Source organism: Scomber japonicus, chromosome 14 (genome assembly GCF_027409825.1).
Source record: "Scomber japonicus isolate fScoJap1 chromosome 14, fScoJap1.pri, whole genome shotgun sequence".
Classification (NCBI taxonomy): domain Eukaryota; kingdom Metazoa; phylum Chordata; class Actinopteri; order Scombriformes; family Scombridae; genus Scomber; species Scomber japonicus.
The window spans coordinates 25021352-25041763 of NC_070591.1; the positions used below are offsets into that span (position 1 = coordinate 25021352).

General features: G+C 37.9%; 2 protein-coding genes and 1 long non-coding RNA gene across 3 annotated transcripts; 2 read left to right on the forward strand and 1 right to left on the reverse strand.

Annotated features, from left to right (window-relative positions):
* The first annotated feature begins 1478 nt into the window (after positions 1-1478).
* fam83ha (family with sequence similarity 83 member Ha) lies at positions 1479-10089 on the forward strand. The gene is made up of 6 exons (XM_053333280.1): positions 1479-1688; positions 3011-3462; positions 3574-3738; positions 4808-4932; positions 5083-8737; positions 8844-10089. The coding sequence occupies exons 2-6, from the start codon at positions 3019-3021 to the stop codon at positions 8853-8855; spliced, it is 4401 nt and encodes a 1466-aa protein (XP_053189255.1). The 5' UTR covers positions 1479-1688; positions 3011-3018; the 3' UTR covers positions 8856-10089.
* Positions 10090-11171: 1082 nt separating this feature from the next.
* On the forward strand, positions 11172-13279 carry LOC128372555 (androgen-dependent TFPI-regulating protein). The gene is made up of 5 exons (XM_053332651.1): positions 11172-11324; positions 11454-11579; positions 11665-11766; positions 11878-11993; positions 13114-13279. Exons 1-5 carry the CDS (start codon positions 11172-11174, stop codon positions 13277-13279), a joined length of 663 nt encoding a protein of 220 aa, XP_053188626.1.
* A 1014-nt stretch (positions 13280-14293) lies between these two features.
* LOC128373151 (uncharacterized) lies at positions 14294-14880 on the reverse strand. Its single transcript, XR_008322934.1, has 3 exons — positions 14864-14880; positions 14597-14647; positions 14294-14500 (listed from the first exon to the last, which is right to left on the reverse strand). It is a non-coding gene; the product is annotated as an uncharacterized LOC128373151 (long non-coding RNA).
* Positions 14881-20412: the final 5532 nt, after the last annotated feature.

Below are 20412 nucleotides of genomic sequence, written 5' to 3' on the forward strand. Positions count from 1 at the left end.
CCTTTGAACACCTTTGCCTTAAGACGTGGTTGGAATTCAAATTGTACAAACATCTTGTGAGTATGCTGAAACCTCAAGTGCAGTTGCCCACTTTATGCAACCTTCTTTATGAGGCTTCTTTTATCTTTTATAACAAGATAGTTTTCCTTGTTTTTAGAACTTAAAGTGGTACCAAATTCAGTTATGTCATCATCACCAAACTGACCCTTGTTTTACCTTTCAAACATTACTGTAATGTTTATGAAATTAGTAAGATTTGCATACATTTGATAGAAGTTCCTCTTTTTCAGCCCTGAAAGAAACATCACTTTGGAATTGACAAACCAGAGAAACTGACTCAATCTCCTGATGAGTCCAAGTTCTTGATGAATACTTTTAGCCAGACCAAATCTAATGTGGCCGTGCCCATCAAGAAAAAGGTATTTATTTCTGTATGATGAAAATGTCTTGTTATCTTCAAATCAACACCTTTCCTGTCTTTCTTGCTTCAAAAGGCTTTAAAGTCACGATTTTCCTTTCTTTGCTTTATCAGCATGTCAATCTTTTCTGTCCAACTGCCCAGTCCAGTATTCCCCTGCCTTCCAGGTCAATTAAAACAAAGAAATAACATCTTGAGAGAGGCAGCTGCTTGATGAGCTGTATTTATGGACATGGACTCCTTCTACTATAGCATGACTTCTGTGGAAACAGGTTTGGACAGAAACACAAACATAAAAATTTGACTTGTCTTTATGTATGTATGCATTGCAAAAACATACATTTGACTGTTGTTTTCATTCTCTCTGAAAGGTTGACGGTCATTTCATCTGGAATAAACACATGATTCAAGACCTTGTCAACCTTAAAGTAACACACAGAAATACAGAGAGACGCGACTTATGGTTGTTTTTTTATTACTAGAATATTTGAAAATTGCTTACAGTCATAGCATTTTTCACTATATTTTTATTACAAGTGTTTGCTCATAGAACAGAGCTGGCCCTGCTGAGTAAACTTGTCAGTTGCATGAGCAGATGATTATCAGGCTTCAGTCACAAGAGTATGAAAATACTTGGTGAATAGGACTGTTAACAGCTCTCATGTTGAAAGATTATCTGCTTTGGAAACAGAAAAATCAGTAGTTTTTTTAAATCACTGTAGCTTTTTTAAAGGATGACACAATATAGTTCTTTTCAGATTTTACACAATGACTTTAGGCTAGAATAAATATTAAAAGACAAAACAAGATAAAGAGACAAGCTGTGACGCAGGATAATGTTTGAATAGTGCAACATATGCTTTATACACACATATTATTAATTAGCCACTCGGCACTTTTACCACAGTCCATAACAGCAATTGAGCAGCTGTGAACAGATAACAGATGTGCAGGGTTCAGCATGGACACAGAGGAGTGAGGAGCAGAAGTGAATAAACGGTGGAGCTCTAATCGAGGCGGGGCGACATTTGACGACGGCACTGTGTTTTTTCTCTCTCTCTCTCTCTCTTTCTTTTTGCTCAGTCTCAAACATACTCGCCAACATGCCTGAAGCATGATAATAAACTGGTTCAGCTGGGTGACGTTGGGAAAGCGATGGACCTAAAACTTTAGGCAAGTCCCACCTGGACTAGAAGCGCGACATGTTGTGGAAGAAAACATGGTGAAGAGGGCAAGATGACGAAACTTTGAGGAGTAAATATCATCAAGGGTAAGTTGAACAAATAAAGCCGGAGCTGTACGATAGTCAGTTATTGACCGATGTTTATATGGAGGATAAAGTCTGACATATGGTAAGCGACTCTGACGTGGGCTGCTTCATTGTAACCTGATGTTGTTGATACGTTTAAGGCCTGAGTGGGCTAAAAGATTTGGACTCTCACAACTTTCATACCACTAGCTATTTAAATCCCTGAAGTGTTTGTTTTGTATCTCCAGTGTTGTTTTCTTAGTGTCTTGTATGGATTATTTAGTGATTATCTGTAGAAGTGAGGTTTTACACGAACTTGCAAATGGTGACTTGAGTTTTTGGCCAGAGGGAGGAGCCACACCCATAACCATCGATCCTGTGGTTACATCTTCTCCCATTCATCATACAGTTCATTTTTTAAATTTTTTTTTACTAGTATAGTGTAAACTGAGAAGATCATTGAGGTAGGCTAAAGGCTCTTTTTCTTGTTAAGAGAATAATGTCCAGAAATGAATTGTCTTGCTGACTGCCATGGTTGGAAAACATATTATGACATGTAGATTGTTTTTTCTGATATCATTATTTGGCAAAATCACATGAAATTATCAAGTGGATTTACAATCCAATTATCTGTCTTCCAGTGTTGTGCATTCCATCTGACAGAACATTTGCAACATGTGAAACGGAAACTACAATGACTAGTTGAATAGTTTCAGTTACTGTTTATTTGAAAACAATATGGACCAAGTGAAAACATGATGTGATCGATACATAATAATACACTTCTAATTAAAGATGATAACCAATGGCATAGACTTTAAGGAGGCAACTAATGATCTTTTTTTTTTATTTCTAGAGTATTCCTTTTATGGTTTGGTTAATAAAATGACAGATAATGGTGGAAAATCCCCATCACAAGTTCTCAAAACCCAATGTGATGTCTTGTTTTGTTTGGCCAAGCAGTCAAACCCCTTAACATTCATTTTACTGCTCGAAGTCTTTTTTTTTTTTAAAGGATTGAAGTGGTTGTCAAAATTGTTACAGGTAAATTTGTTGCCATTGTTAATCAGCTACAGTTCAGTTCAGTGCAGTTGTTTTTATTGTCTCCTAAGGGAAACTTGACTTACAGACAGGTTAAAACTATCTAAAACTTAATCACATGTAAAAACAAGACAGACAAATCACAGACAACAATCAAGTCTGGCTGAATTAAAACCACTAAAAAGAGAACAGCTTTAAATAGATGACAATCTTATTGTGTTGTTTGGTGACCCTGAAACAAATATGTGGTGTGAAAATTATTATGTAGCCTACAATAAAATGTATTATCTGTCTCTCCGTAGCCAACAACATGGCACGTCGCTCTCAGTGTTCCTCTGCTGGGGATAACCCCCTGGACCCCAACTACCTCCCTCCTCATTATCGGGAAGAGTACCGCTTGGCTGTTGACGCACTGGTTGAGGAGGACTTGGAGGGATACTACGACGTCCTCCAAAAATCAGATGTGGTGGACTTCTTGTCCACACCTGAGATTCACTTTATTCGGAGCTCTGTTCAGGTGCCTCAGCAGAGCAGCCAGAAGGAACACCATTTTCATGACACTGGGGGAGATGGTTCCTCAGACACATACTGGCCGATCCACTCGGACCTGGACCCCCCAGGCCTGGACCTTGGCTGGCCTCACCTGCATCACTTCAATGTACCCACAGAGGTCACTACTCTGATTAACCCCCCAGAGCCTTACATGCCGAGTATCAAGGAGCAGGCACGGAGACTTATTAAGAATGCTCAGCAGGTCAGTCTTTCACTTTCTTAATGGAGGTGGATTTAGACCTTTCTTTGAGTAATCATGCTCATAACAGCTTTGCTTTCATATCGTCTTTGTTTGTTGCTTTTGTCTCTGTAGGTGATTGCCATAGTGATGGACATGTTTACTGATGTTGACATGTTTGCGGATATTCTCAATGCTGCCATGAGGAATGTTGCTGTCTATGTTATTTTAGACGAGCAGAATGCACATCACTTCATCAACATGGTGTCCAATTGCAGAGTAAATCTAGAGAGCATCCAGGTGAGTCCATGTTGTTTCATAAAATGTTTTGCATTTTGAGCTGTAATAAAACTTTATTGTTATATAAAAACACAAGAGAAGCAGATTTAAGTTCCATTACAAATCCAGGATATTACGTTTCCTTCCTTTCACCTCATATCCTCCCAGTCAGCACAAGCCACAACCCCACCCACCACAGAGGCTCCCACTGTTTTTTTGGAAAGGTTTCAAACTCTGAACCTGAAGTTTTTAAAAGCAGAAGTGTAAATACTTTGAAAGTTGAATGAACTCTTAACTCTCACTTGTGACTGCAGTAACATTTTATTAACTAATTTTATATTCATCACTCTTTGACTACTGTTTGACTACAGAAGCAGAAAAACACAAACTATGTCGATGTGCTATTACAGTAGGTTTGTAGATAATTTAGTGATAAGAATGATGATATTCTATATTTTCCTTTTTTTATCAACAATTCCCACAGAAAGACTAAAACCAACAATGAACTGATCCTTATAAAAAGTATTATACATTTGCTAGAAATGTTAAAATCTAGTTATTACACAAAAAACAGTGAACATTATATTTAAGAACTGTTTTATTTTCATCCACCAATGTCTGTTAAGTCTGTCAAGTCTTACATGCTATGTCATGAGTCATGTCGTGTTCGCCTCATGTGTTGGTTTTTCTTGTTTGTTATTTGTTGTACATATTAAGTTGTATGTATAAATGCTTTATCTGTGTTATGTGCCTCTTGTATTTGCCTGTAATACTATTTTGTATTTGTTTTATATGGTTGCTTAGATATACATTAGTCAAGTGGATAAATCTGGCAGTTACCTCACAATGATGTCCCTCATATATAGTATTTTTCCATTGATGGAAACCACAAAAAATGACTAACTACTGCATGTTAATATAAAGAGGAACTTGAAAGTAGCCATTTTATATCTCTCTGTTTTGGAAGTGGCAGTGTTAATGCAATGCTGCCACCTACTGTAGCCTGAATTGCAATTAAGAACATAAACACCTCTGCATTTCATACTTAAGCTCAGTATTAACTGTAGGTGACCTGATACGTATGTTGCAGTTTCTACGTGTGAGAACAGTGACTGGCACCACATATCACTGTCGCTCAGGGAAAACCTTCAAAGGTCAGATGATGGATCGCTTCTTGTTGACAGACTGCAGGGCTGTGCTGAGTGGAAACTACAGGTGAGATTTGAAACTACTACAGAAAACCATAATTCTATACATTACACAAGAGTTTATTTTCTGAATGTATTTAGACACCAAATTTGTTTGGACGTGAGTTTGAAATAAATTTAGTGTGTTTATTAAGTCCTTCTTCTTTTCATTGTCCAGCTTCATGTGGTCTTTCGAGAAGATACACCGTTGTATGGCACACCTTTTCCTTGGACAGCTTGTATCAACTTTTGATGAAGAGTTTCGGATTCTGTTTGCTCAGTCACAACCGCTGAATATTGAAAATGTGCCTGCTCCAATGGAAGAGTTTAACCCTCTACAAAAGAGGCAATACCCACATGAAAGAACTTCACTGTACAGACCCCCCAGGAAGTTTCATCCAGATGATGATCGTACTGATATTGATTGGAGAATGATGCCCCTTAAAAATCCTTCAGATCCGCACAGAAGGTTCTCATCCATGCAGTCACTAGTAGATCCCTCATTGGATCCGGGCCACTCCAGGATGCCCACTATGGAAAATCCTGCCTTCAAACGGCACAGTTTCGCAGAAGGTGGTCATGGTAGATACTCTTATCCATTCCTGCAGTCACAGGAGTTGCCAGACCCTGAATCCCAGGGAAGGCATTTTGACAGGGGCCAACAGTCAAATGTAAGAGCAGGACCCGAGGCAAACTACAGTGGCTATGACAAATTTTGGAGTCAAGACAAGTCAGGTCATTCACCAGATGAGTATTCTGATCCTGGTTTACCACAAGACACGGATAACTTTGACCCTGTGCTAAACTATTTATCATCTACCAGAAATGTAGAATTTGACGAGGGCTCAGACAGCTTCCTGCCTGCAGGAGATTTACCATTAACTTCATCTTACCCTAGAAGATTGAGTTTAGACCAGCCCTATGCATGTCAAACCTCTCCCACACCCTCTAATCCAACTGATCAGAAGCAGTTTTTCCCACCTAGCAGTGACCGCAAGGATCCCATGGTGAAACGGGGCCTAAGAAACTATAGGATTAGCTCTTACCTCAGTGCTTTCGATAATCCAGGAGATGAAGGCCTGCCACTGGCACCACCTCAAGTGCCAGATCCTTTAGACGAACAATCTAACCCCGCCATACAGCAGAAAAAAACAGGCATGTTTTCAGTTCCTAAAATCCCTCAATTCAGAGAATTTAAGGTTCCTGCTTTACGCAGGGCAAGTCAGATGCCAAATTATGTCAAACATGTACGAGAACGATCAGAGAAATCACCTGATGAAAGTACTGCAGTGGAAGTGGAAACCAAATCGACACCAACACCTTCAGAATCATCATCCACAACTGAGGGAGACAAGACAGAGGAGGCAGAGCAAAATGAACCAAAGGAACCAAAGACTGGTGTTCTTCGAAGGGAGGAGTCATTCCGTAGGAAATACAATCCAGCAGTACCGAGGAGTTCGAGATTAAGATCTTCTCTGATATTCAGCTCTCTGGACCAGCAAACTTCTGCAGGCCAACAGGATGAGGAGGGTGACAAAAATGAGGCAGAACAGACAAAATTACCTTATGTTTCTAAGATTTTGGGACAAAAAAGAAAAGAACCTTTTGAATGGAGAAGTTACATAAAATCAGCCACTTTTGATAGCTCCGGACTTGAAGCTTCAAAACCAGATGACGGAACTAGTAAAGCAGAAGAGAGAGATTCATCCTCAAAGGACCCACCAGAAAACCCTGAGGTACAAGAGTCATTAAAACAATCAAATGTAGCAAAAGCTACTGATTCACCATCAATGCCCCGATCCAATTCCTCTGAAGCTGAGCTGCCCAAAACTGATCAACTAGTACAACCACCCATATCTTTGGTCACTCCACTCTTTTTAGATATGAATGATCCTGATGAGCGGCTCAAGTTTTTCAAAGAAATGGCAGCCAAACGCAGAGCTGCAAAGGCTGCTGAAGCTGAAAAGAGCACAGTGCATGCTCCGATGAAAGCAACAACTGATCTTAATGTCAGTGATGAAACAAAGAAGTGGGGAAGTCAGGTCAATATTGACCCCAATACCTCCAAATCTTGTGAAGAGGAACAAACCACAGTCTCAACTGATTCAGAGAAAATAGAGATGAAGAACAACCAAGCAGCAGCATCCTTGCCTGTTTGTGCAGAAATAGAGACCCCTCAGACTGAACCACCAGAAGACACAAAGCTATCAAAACATGCTGTAAAAGAGCCTAGTCCCTGTCAGTCACCTATAACAACAACAACAAATGCAAATGTTCCATCTCTTGTGCAAGGTACTGATAAAAGTGAAAAGCCCAATTCCATTCCTCAGACCACTCATAGTCCCACAGCTTTCAGTTTTGCCCCTCTTTCCACTCCAGCAGCGACTGTATCATCTGATATCACCCAAGAAGACTCAAGCTCAACCCCGACATCCAGCATACTGTCCCCAATATCTGACAAAATAGAAGCAAAGGAATGTGTCAGCCACCCCCTACCTGAATTGGGCCAATCAGTGGACAAAGCATTACAAACATACACTTCTTCTGACATGCAAGCAGAATCTACTCAAGCTCTGTTAGATTCTGTAGCAGTTGACTCCTCTCATGTTGAATTTGATATTTCTCCTGACAAATGTGCTGCTGGTTCAGTCCCCTCCTCATTAGAGTCCACTACAAAGACAAACTCTGAGGAATCTTGTTGGATATTGTCTGATTCACAAAAAGATGCATCACCAAAGGGCACTAAAGCGGATAGCATAACTCCTAGCCTTAGCTCTCCATCAACTGAGCGGTGTTTACCCATTGTATCTGATCTGGAAAGTGGTAACTCAGACCAGACATCAGACCAAAAAGGGGCCATTACTCCTAAACGTACCCCAGGAGACGCTGTAGATGAGCAATCAGGAGCTAGCTCTCTTCTTACTCCAGACATCCCTCCTGATGCCTCCCAGTCTGAAACAAGTACATGTTCTCAAGATGCACCGACACTAGCAAACTATCCCTCAGAACTTTATCCAACAGGCTCTGACTCTTCCACTCCTGCTGATTCAATACTATGTTCTTCTCCTCTGTCTGAGTCAATTGGATCTGTCATGTCCCCTGAGGCTGAAAAAACAGAAACCAACATGCCTGTATTGCACAGTTCCTCAGATGCTATTTCTTTCACCAGTGAGACTCCACCAGACTCAAACAATGCTCTGCACCCAACAGAATCTTCCTTTAGTCCAACTGAGCCTACCTCAATAGTCACATCAGTCACAACAGAACCTGATCTGCCAAGCAAAAGATCTGAATCTGTTACATCTGAAAGCCACACTTCAGAGTCATCTGTACCTGCCGATATTAGTTTTACAGATGAGCATGAACTGTCTGAACCTTTTGAGGAAGCAAATGTGGACACTGAAGCTACAAACAAGGTAAATAATACTACTACACGAGAATCAAATGACCAAGCAAGGCAAAATAACTCCTCGAAGGTGGCAGAAGCTGCATCAGATGAAGTCGTTCCTCTGTCACCACAGTCCGAGAAGCCAAAGTCTCGCTACCACTCATCAACTGCCAAAGTGCTTTCAAGCAGCAACCTCAGAGATGATACAAAGCTGCTACTAGGGCAAATTTCTGCAAATAGCCAAAACAGGAATGAGATGACCAAAGAGCTTCCTGTCACTGATGATGAGAAAGAAGATAAAGCTGATAAAAATACCATAAGGGCGAAAGAAAGTGGGATCAGGCCATTCAGCAGAGCACCGCCGAAGTCAGCTGAGGAGCGCAAGGAACTGCTGGAGAAGATCCAGAGCATGAGGAAGGAGAGGAAAGTTTACAGTCGCTTTGAGGTATGAATACATTAATATGATTGCTACTGTATCAGTTCATAATTAGACTCATTACATTTGTTTGCCTCTGCTGTAAAATCATTTTGTGTCACTTTTACTTTCACAGATGGCACCTTAGGTGGGATACGAAGAAAGTTGTGAGGATAAATAGTATATCCAGAAAAAAATGCAAAACGATGGACAAGTGAAATGATGAACAAATGATGAACTTACGAAAGACATGAACTTACAGAAAGAAACTCCTACAAATTAGTACAGATGTGCCATGATTGACAAAGGGCTTCCTTCTATGGGTGAGTCACCAAGAGTCTTCTGGTGAAAATGACATGAACTGAGACTACGTATGTGTGATGTTTTTACTGACTTCATGGGTGAAGTGCAATGTTATGGAGTCTGTCCTTGCCTTTTTTTACAGCATTGACAGCCATCACATAAATATCAGTTGGGGGTTTCAAGTGTAACATATAATCTAAAGTACCCCAAGCTTGTAAAAGTGTATCATAACATGCTGACATGTATTTGACAATCATTTTAAACAAAGATGCTGATAAAAATGTGTTTTTGTGAAACAGGTGGATATGTACATTCATATCCATGCAGGACTGTAAATGTTTTGATAGGAATTAATTGTAATTGTTTAATTTACTGAAATCTTAATCAAACATGAACAAAACTGAAATTGTGAACATAGTTCATTAGTGCATATGTCATTGCATACCATACAGTATGTATTGTGTTTCTTTTTCTCTTCTACAGTGAGAGTCTTTAAGATGTCAGTTATGTCAGTTTGAGTTAAGTTAATTCAACCAAATTACACGCACAGAAAATATGTAAAAATATGTTCAAGCTTACCTCTGTGGTACATTGCCATGCAGATACTTACCAGTCATTATTCTTTTTATTTTAGTTTGTTTTTAAGGCTAATGCCAATACTTGAGACATGACAGTCTTAACCCCTATTTGTACAGACTTTGAGATATTTTTCACAACAAAACAATGAAGGTAAAAATAGAGTTTGAGCAACACTAGAGTCAGATCAAAACCATAGCGACCTGGATGGCTACATTCCACTGCAGAGGAAAGTATGGTGTCATTTCTTTGTAATTTGGATAAACCAACCCTTTCTATTGTCTCTGAAAATTTGCCTGAACTTGTAATTGTCCCTGAAAATGTGCCTTTTTCAATAAGAACCTGTCATGCCTGTTTATAAAAGAAATGTTGAAACAGCAAAGAATTTACATCGTAATGTGTAGAGTTTTACTCTGCATGTTAAAATTTTTTAATGGATTTATGGTGGTTGTAAATATTTGTTTGTTTTTTAATTAAAAATATGTCTTTATCAGGATATCTATACAGAATGTGTTTTGTGTTTTTGGCTCCTGTGTCAAATGGAATTTAAATTGGTTTTGTTTGAATTCCAATTAAGAGAAATATATGAATATCCACATTAAATTCATTAGCTTTTAGTACATATTGTCATTTCAGTTATTGAATGTTATTGATCTTGAAAGGCTGTAGCTTTATATTGATATATAAAAGAAATCATTGATGTTAATTAACAGTAATGATAATTAATAGTTTTATGTTAACTGGGAAATTCCAAACTTGGGCTTAAGTGAACTTTTAATAAGCAGGAAAGGTCTAAAGAGGATCATTTTATCAAGGTACACAACTGTAAATGTGACAAACTCCTACTTTTTAAAATGATATTGTACAGGTAAGATATACACCTACATATTTGGTGATGTAACGTGGTTGATTGCAGTATACTGTATATTAAAAATTGTTTGATAACATTTTGAGCAACAAATTATGACAGAACTTACTTATGATTCTGATGCCACCCTCAGGCCACATTTTACTTTTCTGGCCTGTGTCTAGTATGATGTGATATGTGATGTCATATTTCTTTTCAGTTGCAAATCCGTCCTTCCATAAGCAGGTCAGAGGTCAAGGTCAGCTAACAAATAGAGTACCTGATGCTTGCTGGGATTGAATGTGTTACTCAAGGACACACGCTCATGGTCTACAATAAATGACAAACATCTGCCAGCTTGCTGCTTTCTAGTGTTTTCTGTAATAAAGACTTCAAATATCATTGTTAAATGAAACTCATTCTAAAGACATTTGTGTGATTTACTTAACATTGTAAGGCCTCTGTTGCAAAACACCAGGAACCCGATTAGGTTCACTGTGAATGAAATTTCAATTTAGTCACATGCTACAGTGCATTGCTTGTGAAAGAAGGACTCCTGTGCTTCACAAGAAACAGTGGGCCTCTTGTCTTGCAGATATCTTGATAAGCTCTGGCTGAATTACACTAATCTTTACAGAACCTTCACTGCCTGCAGTACCCGAAGGGAAAATTCACACTTGGAACAGCAGTTTTTACCATTGTTTAATGTATTTTTGCTGTTAGCATAAGTTTATAATAATGACTTCAATCCTGAGGAGAGTGTATCACATCACTGCATTCAGCTGGTATGCTTTTATTGTAAAGAGTCTTGCTGCAAAGGATGGAGAAGAGTTGCCACCAGGAATCTTTGTTTATGGAGGACCTTGGAAGTACCTCACTTTTTTGAATTTGGTGAGTACATTGTGTATTTCTAGGTGATAGACTTGATATAAACAATGTCATCATTTCTAAGATAGATATTTAGAAAGCATATTGGGGGGAAAATTGATTCATTCATTAATGTTACTTGTAATGTTTCAGTTATTGCAAATGTCATTCTTTGGACTGGCTGCAGTGAATGATCTCCAGCCTGGGAAAAACACAGAGAGCACCCTGCACAGATGTAAAGACCTTCTCTTCTCTGTGTTTGCCTTCCCTGTGGGCATGGTGAGAAACCAGTTTTAGGAAAAACTTCTGTTAATCATAAAATTGTTCTGCTTTGTGTTAACTCTGTTTTCTGCACTTCATTTAGTTTGTTGTTGCACTTTTCTGGTCGATCTTTGCCTATGACAGAGAATTGGTCTACCCTGCTACTATTGACACCTTCTTCCCCCCTTGGATAAACCATGCTATGGTCTGTAATTGTGCATTTTCAACCATCTTAGGCCAAAAATGTAATAAAGTTAATAATAATCTCCTGTCATAAACATAAACATAATGAGTTATTCCTTATCTGTTTTCTCAGCACACATTTGTCCTTCCCATTTTACTTGGAGAAGTTCTGGTGCAGCCTCATGTCTACCCACAGACTAAACATGCGCTGGCTGCATTAGGAGTTGTGGGTGTAGCCTACTTGTCCTGGTAAGTGATGATGAGTTAGCATGTACAGTAGAATCATGTCAAAGCTTGTATGCATTGCAACCTTTTCAGCTTTTGAAATAATGATATCTGTCTTGATTTAGTATTGTGTAGTGTTGTATATAGTCTTACTGTAACTAGTCCACGCTAGTCCACTGCAGCAGTATGTATCTTTTCACAATGCAAATAGCTTGAGGGTGAAAACTGTTTTTGAGATCTGATTCAGATTTGCATATGTCATGTAAGACGTTTTTTATTATGTTGAGTGTCAGTTGCATAATGGAACTAAGTACATTTAATCGTGTACTGTACTTGTGCTTTACTTGAGTATTTCCATGTTATGCTACTTCATACTTTCTACTCCACTGCATTCACATAAAATACAACATATTGTTAGAGATGAAACCAGTGGTTTCCAACCTTTTTGTCTTTTGACATCTTACAAAAACTAGTGTGTAGTCAGGGTCACATTTCAGATGTCTGTGAGTTGTTAACAGCTCCACCAAATAGTGATATATCCCTATAAACTTCACTCCCTCCTGTACCTCCCATTAATCAACTCATAACCACTCAGATTTATCTGCTGACACTTTGGAGGGCTCTGAACCCCAGGTTGGGAACCACTGGACTAAACTAGTTAACTGTATATAAGGTAGTTTAAACTATCTCCAACAGTTACAACACTGAAGTTATTAATAATCTAATGATTTCATATATAATGATATATCAGTTAGAGAGACCAAACCACTACTATTACTGCAATACTTTAACTACATCGAGCTGATGTAATTAAAGTACTTTTATAATATACTATACAATATGTACTTTACTTATACTATATAATAACACTTTTACTGGTCATGCAGGGCTTTTATTTGTAATGGAGTATGTTTACATTGTTTTATTGACACTTTTACTTAAGTAAAAGATCTGAATACCTCTTCCAGCACTGCTGGGGGTTTTCCTATCTTAATAATCAGTGTCATCAGTTGAAACTGTGCCGGTGAATATTTGCACAAGACATACAACATTTTTCTTAGGACAGATAGTACAAGATGAACTGTTAGATACAGTGATTGTGAGAGTTGCTTTTCCTTCCTTTTTCTCTGAATATGTTTTGCAGGATTGTATGGGTGTACTTGTCAGTTGGGATTTGGGTATATCCCCTCCTCGGGCACTTCAGCACAGCTGGTGTGGTGGGCTTCTTCTTTTTCAACATGTTGGTGGTGACTTTGTTCTACGTGCTAGGAGACAAACTCAACAGACATTTCTGGAGTAAGAGACCTTAGCAAGTTACCACTGGGGAGAAAGAAATTAGCTAAAGTTAACTCACCTCTAATCTCCTTATCTTTCTATCTATGTCTCTTTTATTGTAGGTAAGGACCTGAACAAAATGATGGCGAAACCAAAGTGACTCTGTGACTCTCAGCTTCTCTGCCAAATGACAAAATGGATTAATAGTAATCCCTGAAAGCAAGACTATGTAACTTTTGAAGGAACAAATAACACATTCTTCCTCTTAGAAATGAACACATGGATTTATTAGCAATGTAGTACACCATTGTCAATTTCAATACACTCAAGGCTTTTACTGCTTACAGATGTATTTGGTGGCTGTTAGCTAATATTAGCAACTTTATATTGCTAACAATACAATACAACTTTGCAGTCTTTGACTGTTTCTGTCCCACTGTCATACAGTTGCATTTCTTAATAATTGAAGTTTAGCACTTATATCACCATCATTTGTAGTCACAGTGGCTATTGTTCAGCAAGGATGCCTAATCTGACTTTAAAGGGATTCATTGCTTTCTCTATAGAAACTGTAACAACTAATGAATTGTGTAACACTCATGCTTCTTATATAAATGTAACAGTTTAAATGAATAAAGCAATTGAAATACCAAAGTAAGCCCAATAAAGCAAGTTCCACAAACAACAGAGCATGTAATCCTTCTTTGTCTGTTTTAATGTTATGTAATATATCAGAGGCTTTTTTTCAATCCACATATTCACTCATTTCAAATGTTTTTTTATACAGTTATACAAAAATAATAAAATAATAATTTGTAACAACAATCATAATAATAAAGCAGTCAGGATCCTTCATCAAAATGGTCACATCCACATTAAGCACCACAGAGTTCCTCCCCACATCAAGGGGGGGGGGGGGGGGGGGTTATATCTATTTGACTGAATAAAGTGCATATTTTTCCATTAATGATGGAACATTTGGTGCCTTGCCAGAGTAGCTTGATTTGGGGTAAAAAACAGTCCACAATGCTTAACAGCCGTGACCTCATCTCATCACAAATCCATCAATATCTCCAGGAACTGCTGCGTCTTTGTGTGTATTAACTACTGTAACTGTGCAGATTTTTCAAAGGAGATCATCAGCTGTTCAGGTCCCTGTAGCCTTTAAGGTGGTGGAGGTAGTTTGGATCTGCATCCACCAGTCCAACTGAAAGGATCCTGGCCAATAAATGCACATCTTCTTCACTAAGGTCCTTCTGATGAAGAGAAGCAAGTCAAGCATTTAAATTCCAGTTATTATAAATAATTACAGCATTTTCCTGTTTTTTTTTTTTTTTTTTTTAACTACTCACCATCTTGTTGACAGCGGAGTCATGCAACTGTGATTTTTGAAGAGTATGTCCCTGCCAAAGATAAAAATCATTTTAGAAAACCATACTTTATTTCCTGCTTCCTTATACTGGACTAAGAGCTGCAGGACACTTATTGTTTCTTTCTTTCTCGTTAATACTGAAATACTGATTCATGTATTAATACTTTTTTTCTTTTCATACTCATATTTAGATTTTGTTACTTTAAATACTCAATCATACACAACAGTAACAAAAATGTTTACTCACATCTTTGAGCCCTTTTGTAAAGAGCATTATGATGAAGAGGAGGCCAGTAACGATCTATGAACATTGAAAAGAACAGCATTCAGTATTACACAAAGGCCATAGTCCTCACAAGACAAGAACTGTGATTAATGGACACTGATGTTTACTCACAGCTAAAAGAAATGAAAATAAGCTATAAAGGCATTTTTACTTACAACCAGCAAGTGCAACATCTGTATTCCTCTTGGCTCTGTCCTGCTTGTGCGCTGATTTGTAACTTAATGTGAGTTAAATAAGTTCCTGCTGCTCCCAGACAGTCGACCTCAGAAAAAAAACACCCAGGAAGAACCAGCAATACTGGATTTTCAAGAGACAAACGTTCTCGCGCCTCAAAGATGTGATCATAAGACAAATGTTCTGTTACGCAAATGACTGCGTAACACAGGCTGTTGTTGTGGAAAGAAGGGCTATCCATGCTTTCAGTGTTAACGCATTATACAGTTTAGATCAATAGTTCTTGTTCGTCACCTGCAAATAGCAATTAAAGAGAAGAGTTATGACTGGTCCAGGAACTATGACTTCACACTATGAAGCAGCACTGAGAATTTCTTGGGAACCTAAAATAAACCACCAGCTGTCCATAAGCATTGTGTTTACACCAAATATACGTTTAAGTTTAATGATGTAGTTCATTGGAAATAAAATGTTGCTCTGTCAAAATAATACTTTATCAGAATTAAAGGACAAATTCACAATTTTTTCAAGTCTGGTGTCCACCTGAATATTGAAACAGGTTTTTCGCTTCATTCCTCCTGCTAATAATGACCATTAGAAGATCCCTTCATAATGCACTTACAAAGTAAGTAATGGGGGCCAAAATCGACTATCCTTTGTGTAAAAGGTATATTTATAGGTTTATCTGAAGCAAATAAGAAGCTTCAGCCATCTCAATTAGACAGATCAGATCATGTTTCACTGTGAGATGAGAAGAGCAAAAATGGGGAACTTGAAACTAAAGGGACTTTGTAAGACATTTGATTGATCTGAACAGCTGAAGCGTCATATAAGCTTCAGATAAACTTTTAAATACATTTTGCTAAAAAGGAGGACTGTGAACTTTGTCCCCTATCACTTACATTGAAAGCACATTATGATCACTTATTTTTTCATTGAGTGAGTGACTGACTGTATATATGTATATATGTATAGGCTATGTATAAAGCCAGCCACACTGCCTTATTTGCCCCTCATAAGACTAATCAGGTCTTCAGTAATCAGGCTTGAAAAAGGCAGATAAGGTTCAGTAGACATGTTCCAGATCTTTCCAGGAACCCAAGATAGCCAAAAATATACACACAGAATATAAAACAATTATTATGCTGTAAATACTTTAAATATTGCAATATAAATAATATAGACTATTATATTCACCTCATATTTTAATTTAATATCCTCTAGTACAGTTTTCTATATCACACTGTAATTTATATTGTGGATATTAATCTATACTTTAATTAGAGTTAGTTGATAAGAATATGAGCTCTGAGAACCTCATCAGCACACTTTATGTCAATAATAATGATGTAGTTATTCACAACGACATACATACAACATAATATACATAATAAACTGTGTATGTCTCTCTGTGTATGGGGGACTGTGTGTGTGTGTGTGTGTTTTCGCACATATACGGTGTGTGTATGGTGCTCATACTATGTATAGCTGTGGAGCTATCTCGAACATTTTAGATGCTTCCTGACGCTTATTCGCCTCTGTAAAGACAAAAGTGTGAAATCACTACCACTTCCGGTTTAATGAGCGTGCCTTCAAATTAAAGGTCAGCACATTTGTAATTAAGGTGCTATCAAATTTACATAACAGGTTTCTAATAATGAATAGTCTCTGTATTTGGTGAAACTGCAGTACTTTCAGGTGGTCAGTTAGAGATGCAGTGGGGAAATTTACACATAAAAAAAATCATCCATAGTGAATGGGCCGAAATGGGCCCTATGTGTCAATGGGTTTCATGTAGGCCCCCCATGTCATCTGCCCAAGTGGACTTGATGCAGGATTACACTTTGTTTTAGGTGTGCCCCAACTGGGCATCATATGCAGGACCCATCTCGGTCCCAGCATTAAGGTCTATGTGGGTACTACATGGGGACTACATGGGCTGAAATATGGGTTGAAAGTAGGTTTTTCCATGGGTTCAGTGTTGTCCCCATGCATGTCCACATGAGTTTCATACAGGATTACACTGAGTTTTAGGTGGATTAAATTTAAAAATGGTGCTCCACTGGAAAACACAATAACTGGAAAACAGTGGCTGGAAGTGTAAAAATTGAAAGTGATGCTTTTACTCATTCATTGTGGGGATGTTCTTTTCTTTCTCCTTTTTGAAAACAAGTAATTTAAAGTATGGGGGAGTGGTTGTTAAGGCCACTGCCAGAGTTTTCCTATAAGGAGATTGACCTCTCCTACCATTAGGCATGTCCAAACAAACTTTTGGACTTGTACAGGCAGGCCTTATTAACATTTCAAGGATTGTTCTCCACCAATGGAAGAGCCACACAAAACCAGATCTTACTGACCTTTTCAGGTTGATGGCAGACATTGCCTCTTTTGAGGCTCTAATCACAATGACGAATAATTGCCAAGGGAAGTTTTGTGAAGGTCGGTCTAATTTTCTGATGTATAAAGGAAGGACCCTCACAGGAAACATTTTTAAGGAAAATGTGTCACTTGTTGATACATGATGTCCCTTATATCTTTATATCTATCCTATATTTATATCCACAGTTTGTTTGTTTTTTACTATTCTTGTAGCTACTTCTGTTTGCCCAAATTTAGTTTGTTTTGTTTTCTTCTGTTTGCTCTCACTGCTTACTGTAACAACTGCTATTGTGTTTCATTTTGTATATTGAACAAGTTAATAAAAACTTTAATTACAAGAAAAGAAAGAAACTTGAATTTAAAGTTGCACTATCTAGTACAGTGGTTCAGGTCAGTACAGCCCCCCTCCAGGGGTTATTGAGGTCCTTTAATTCAATCCATAAATAACACAATGGCAGAATGTGTGACTATTTGGGTTTCATACACTTTCTGTAATAAAACGTTGAAAGCAGAAATCTTATCAGATAAGGGTCTGTGGTCTAATTTGTGTCAGTTTAGGGGTTGTTGAAGTAAAAGAGTTTGAGAGTCACTGCTCCAGACTGCATAGCTTCTCTGTTAAACACACAACGACTTCTATCTCTAAAAGTAACACCGGTAATAAGCATTTGCAGAGCGGCAAACTTGACACCTGTTTCTGCTGTTTGCTTTTTCCCCAACCTGCATTCCGCGATGAGCTTCTCTACTCTGCCTCTGATTGGCTAATACTTGTTGCCTTCGTTGGTTAGATTGGTTAGGAGTAGGCATGCAGCGTGAGATTGGCCGGGGTTGGGTAAGAATATCGGGACCAGAGCCAATCAGAGGCAGGGGAGGGCGGGTCTTTTCGGAATGCGGGTGGAGGAGAAAAATATCGTTTCTCCAGCAGTTGTTGACTGACTCTTGACAACAAGGTCTCATTTTGACATCTGACAACAGCGACTGAAAATGTGCGCTGGAAAACAGTAACTGTGTCGGGTTTGGTAAGATTTTCTATTTGGCTTTTTATCGTTCTAAGTAAGAAAAACTCTGTGTTATGGATAACGCATGACAGTAACTTGTGAACACACTTTCGACAAAGATAAAGAGATAACACGTCTTTTAGTTTGTGTTACTCAGCTAAGCAGTTACCTAAAATATATAATAATTTAATGAATGAACTCCCAGTTACAGTATGTTAAGACTGCAGGCTGTTGAAGGAAATTCGTGTTTTGTCCATGTTACCACGTGTCGTGAGCTTTATCTATAGTTTGTATCTTTAGACAGTTTACCGCCTGTAGTTACACCGGTGTTACACTTCATCTGGTAACCCTTTATATTTTGTGACCTGCAGTGCTAAAAGAAGTAGCCTACTCAGTTCCTTTATTTAAGTAAAAGTGTCAATACCACAAAAAAAATTCCATTACAAATAAAAATCGTGTATTTATAATCCTACTTAATAACCGTATTACCAGCTAAATTGACTAAATTAGTACTAAAGTTAAATTAAATTAAAACTAAAGTAAAAGTAAATTAATACTGAAGTGAAAGTAAATGAGTAATAAAGTAAAAGCACAAATTCTGCTTATTCTTCCTCTATATAGAATTGGTATTTTTTTAAGTAGGATTTTAAATGCATCTACTTGTATTTGAGTATCTTTACATTGCAGTACTAATTACAGCCTAACTGATTATTGGCTTACAACAGACATATTAGTATTGGCATATATGTCATATATCTGTTTTATGCATATATAGGCAGCATTTTATGTATATTTTATCCTTCTTCTTAATTCAAGTTTAATACATACCAATATTGGAGGCTAAATGTGTTTTTTCATTTATAGTAATTCATAAGTAGATTCTCAGTGATGTCATTTTATACAGTAAAGTTTATTGTTACAGTTTAGGGTACATCTCAAGTGTTTGATAACTGCATTTGAGGCATCAATGCAAAACATGTGTGTTTATATAGCTATACAGTACCAGTCAAAAGTTTGGACACACTTTCCCATTCACATCAATGAGAAAGTGTGTCCAAACTTTTGACCAGTACTGTATATATTCTGCATAGATAAGATTAAAAAATGTTATGCCCTAATGTCAGTATATTGGCCCCAAAAATCCAGTATTGGTCAGGCCCTAGATTTGATATCTGATCTGAGCACTTCTTCCAACACTGCAGGTCACAGAATCTGATGGGTCACCAAATACAGTGTAACACCCCTCTAATGGTTTGACAACTAAACTTAGGAACAAACAGCAGGTGATCCATAATAATATTATTCTGTATTCACAGTGTCTCCTGTGCAAAGAAAAACATCTAAAACAAATGTTTTGTCCCTGTTGCCATAAAACATCTTAATCAGTGAGGACTTTTGGACTTTTTGAAGTCAGCCTGCTCCCTCAGTAAACAGTAGCACTTTATATCTATTTATTTATAACTCTGATTCAGTCCTCACCATCGAGTATTTCATGCTCCTTTGAACCTATCTTCTGTTGAAAGTGTTTTAATGTGTCCTGTCTGGATGTGATGTGTTTTAATGTACTTGTTTTAATAGCAGATTTCTGCACATGCAAGCCAAGCACAAATTGCTGCCTTTTATACAAAGTTACATTCTATTAAACCCCTAATCAATATTCTTTTAACTTCTGTGGACCATGTTGGGTTTCACTTAAAGATGCTATCCTTTATATTTTTGTCTTTTTGTGTATAGCATATGATTCACATCATTTTCCAACTCTTTCGTGCTCTATGAATGGAGGCATTGTCATCCTGAAAGAGACCAATCCCATCAGGATGGAATGTTTCATCATAGGATAAAGGTGATCACTCAGAACAACTTTGTATTGATTTGCAGAGACCCTTCCCTTGTAAGGGAACAAGTGGACCCAAACCATGCCAGCAAAATGCCCCCTACAGCATAACAGAGCCACCAGATCCT

Bases quoted from the DNA above. Each gene is read 5' to 3' on its own strand.
- fam83ha (XM_053333280.1), top strand. From the start codon at position 3,019: ATGGCACGTCGCTCTCAGTGTTCCTCTGCTGGGGATAACCCCCTGGAC. The intron at 3,739-4,807 runs GTGAGTCCATGT...CGTATGTTGCAG, and splicing joins TAAATCTAGAGAGCATCCAG to TTTCTACGTGTGAGAACAGT. The intron at 4,933-5,082 runs GTGAGATTTGAA...TTCATTGTCCAG, and splicing joins GTGCTGAGTGGAAACTACAG to CTTCATGTGGTCTTTCGAGA.
- LOC128372555 (XM_053332651.1), top strand. From the start codon at position 11,172: ATGACTTCAATCCTGAGGAGAGTGTATCACATCACTGCATTCAGCTGG. The intron at 11,325-11,453 runs GTGAGTACATTG...GTAATGTTTCAG, and splicing joins ACCTCACTTTTTTGAATTTG to TTATTGCAAATGTCATTCTT. The intron at 11,580-11,664 runs GTGAGAAACCAG...CACTTCATTTAG, and splicing joins TTGCCTTCCCTGTGGGCATG to TTTGTTGTTGCACTTTTCTG.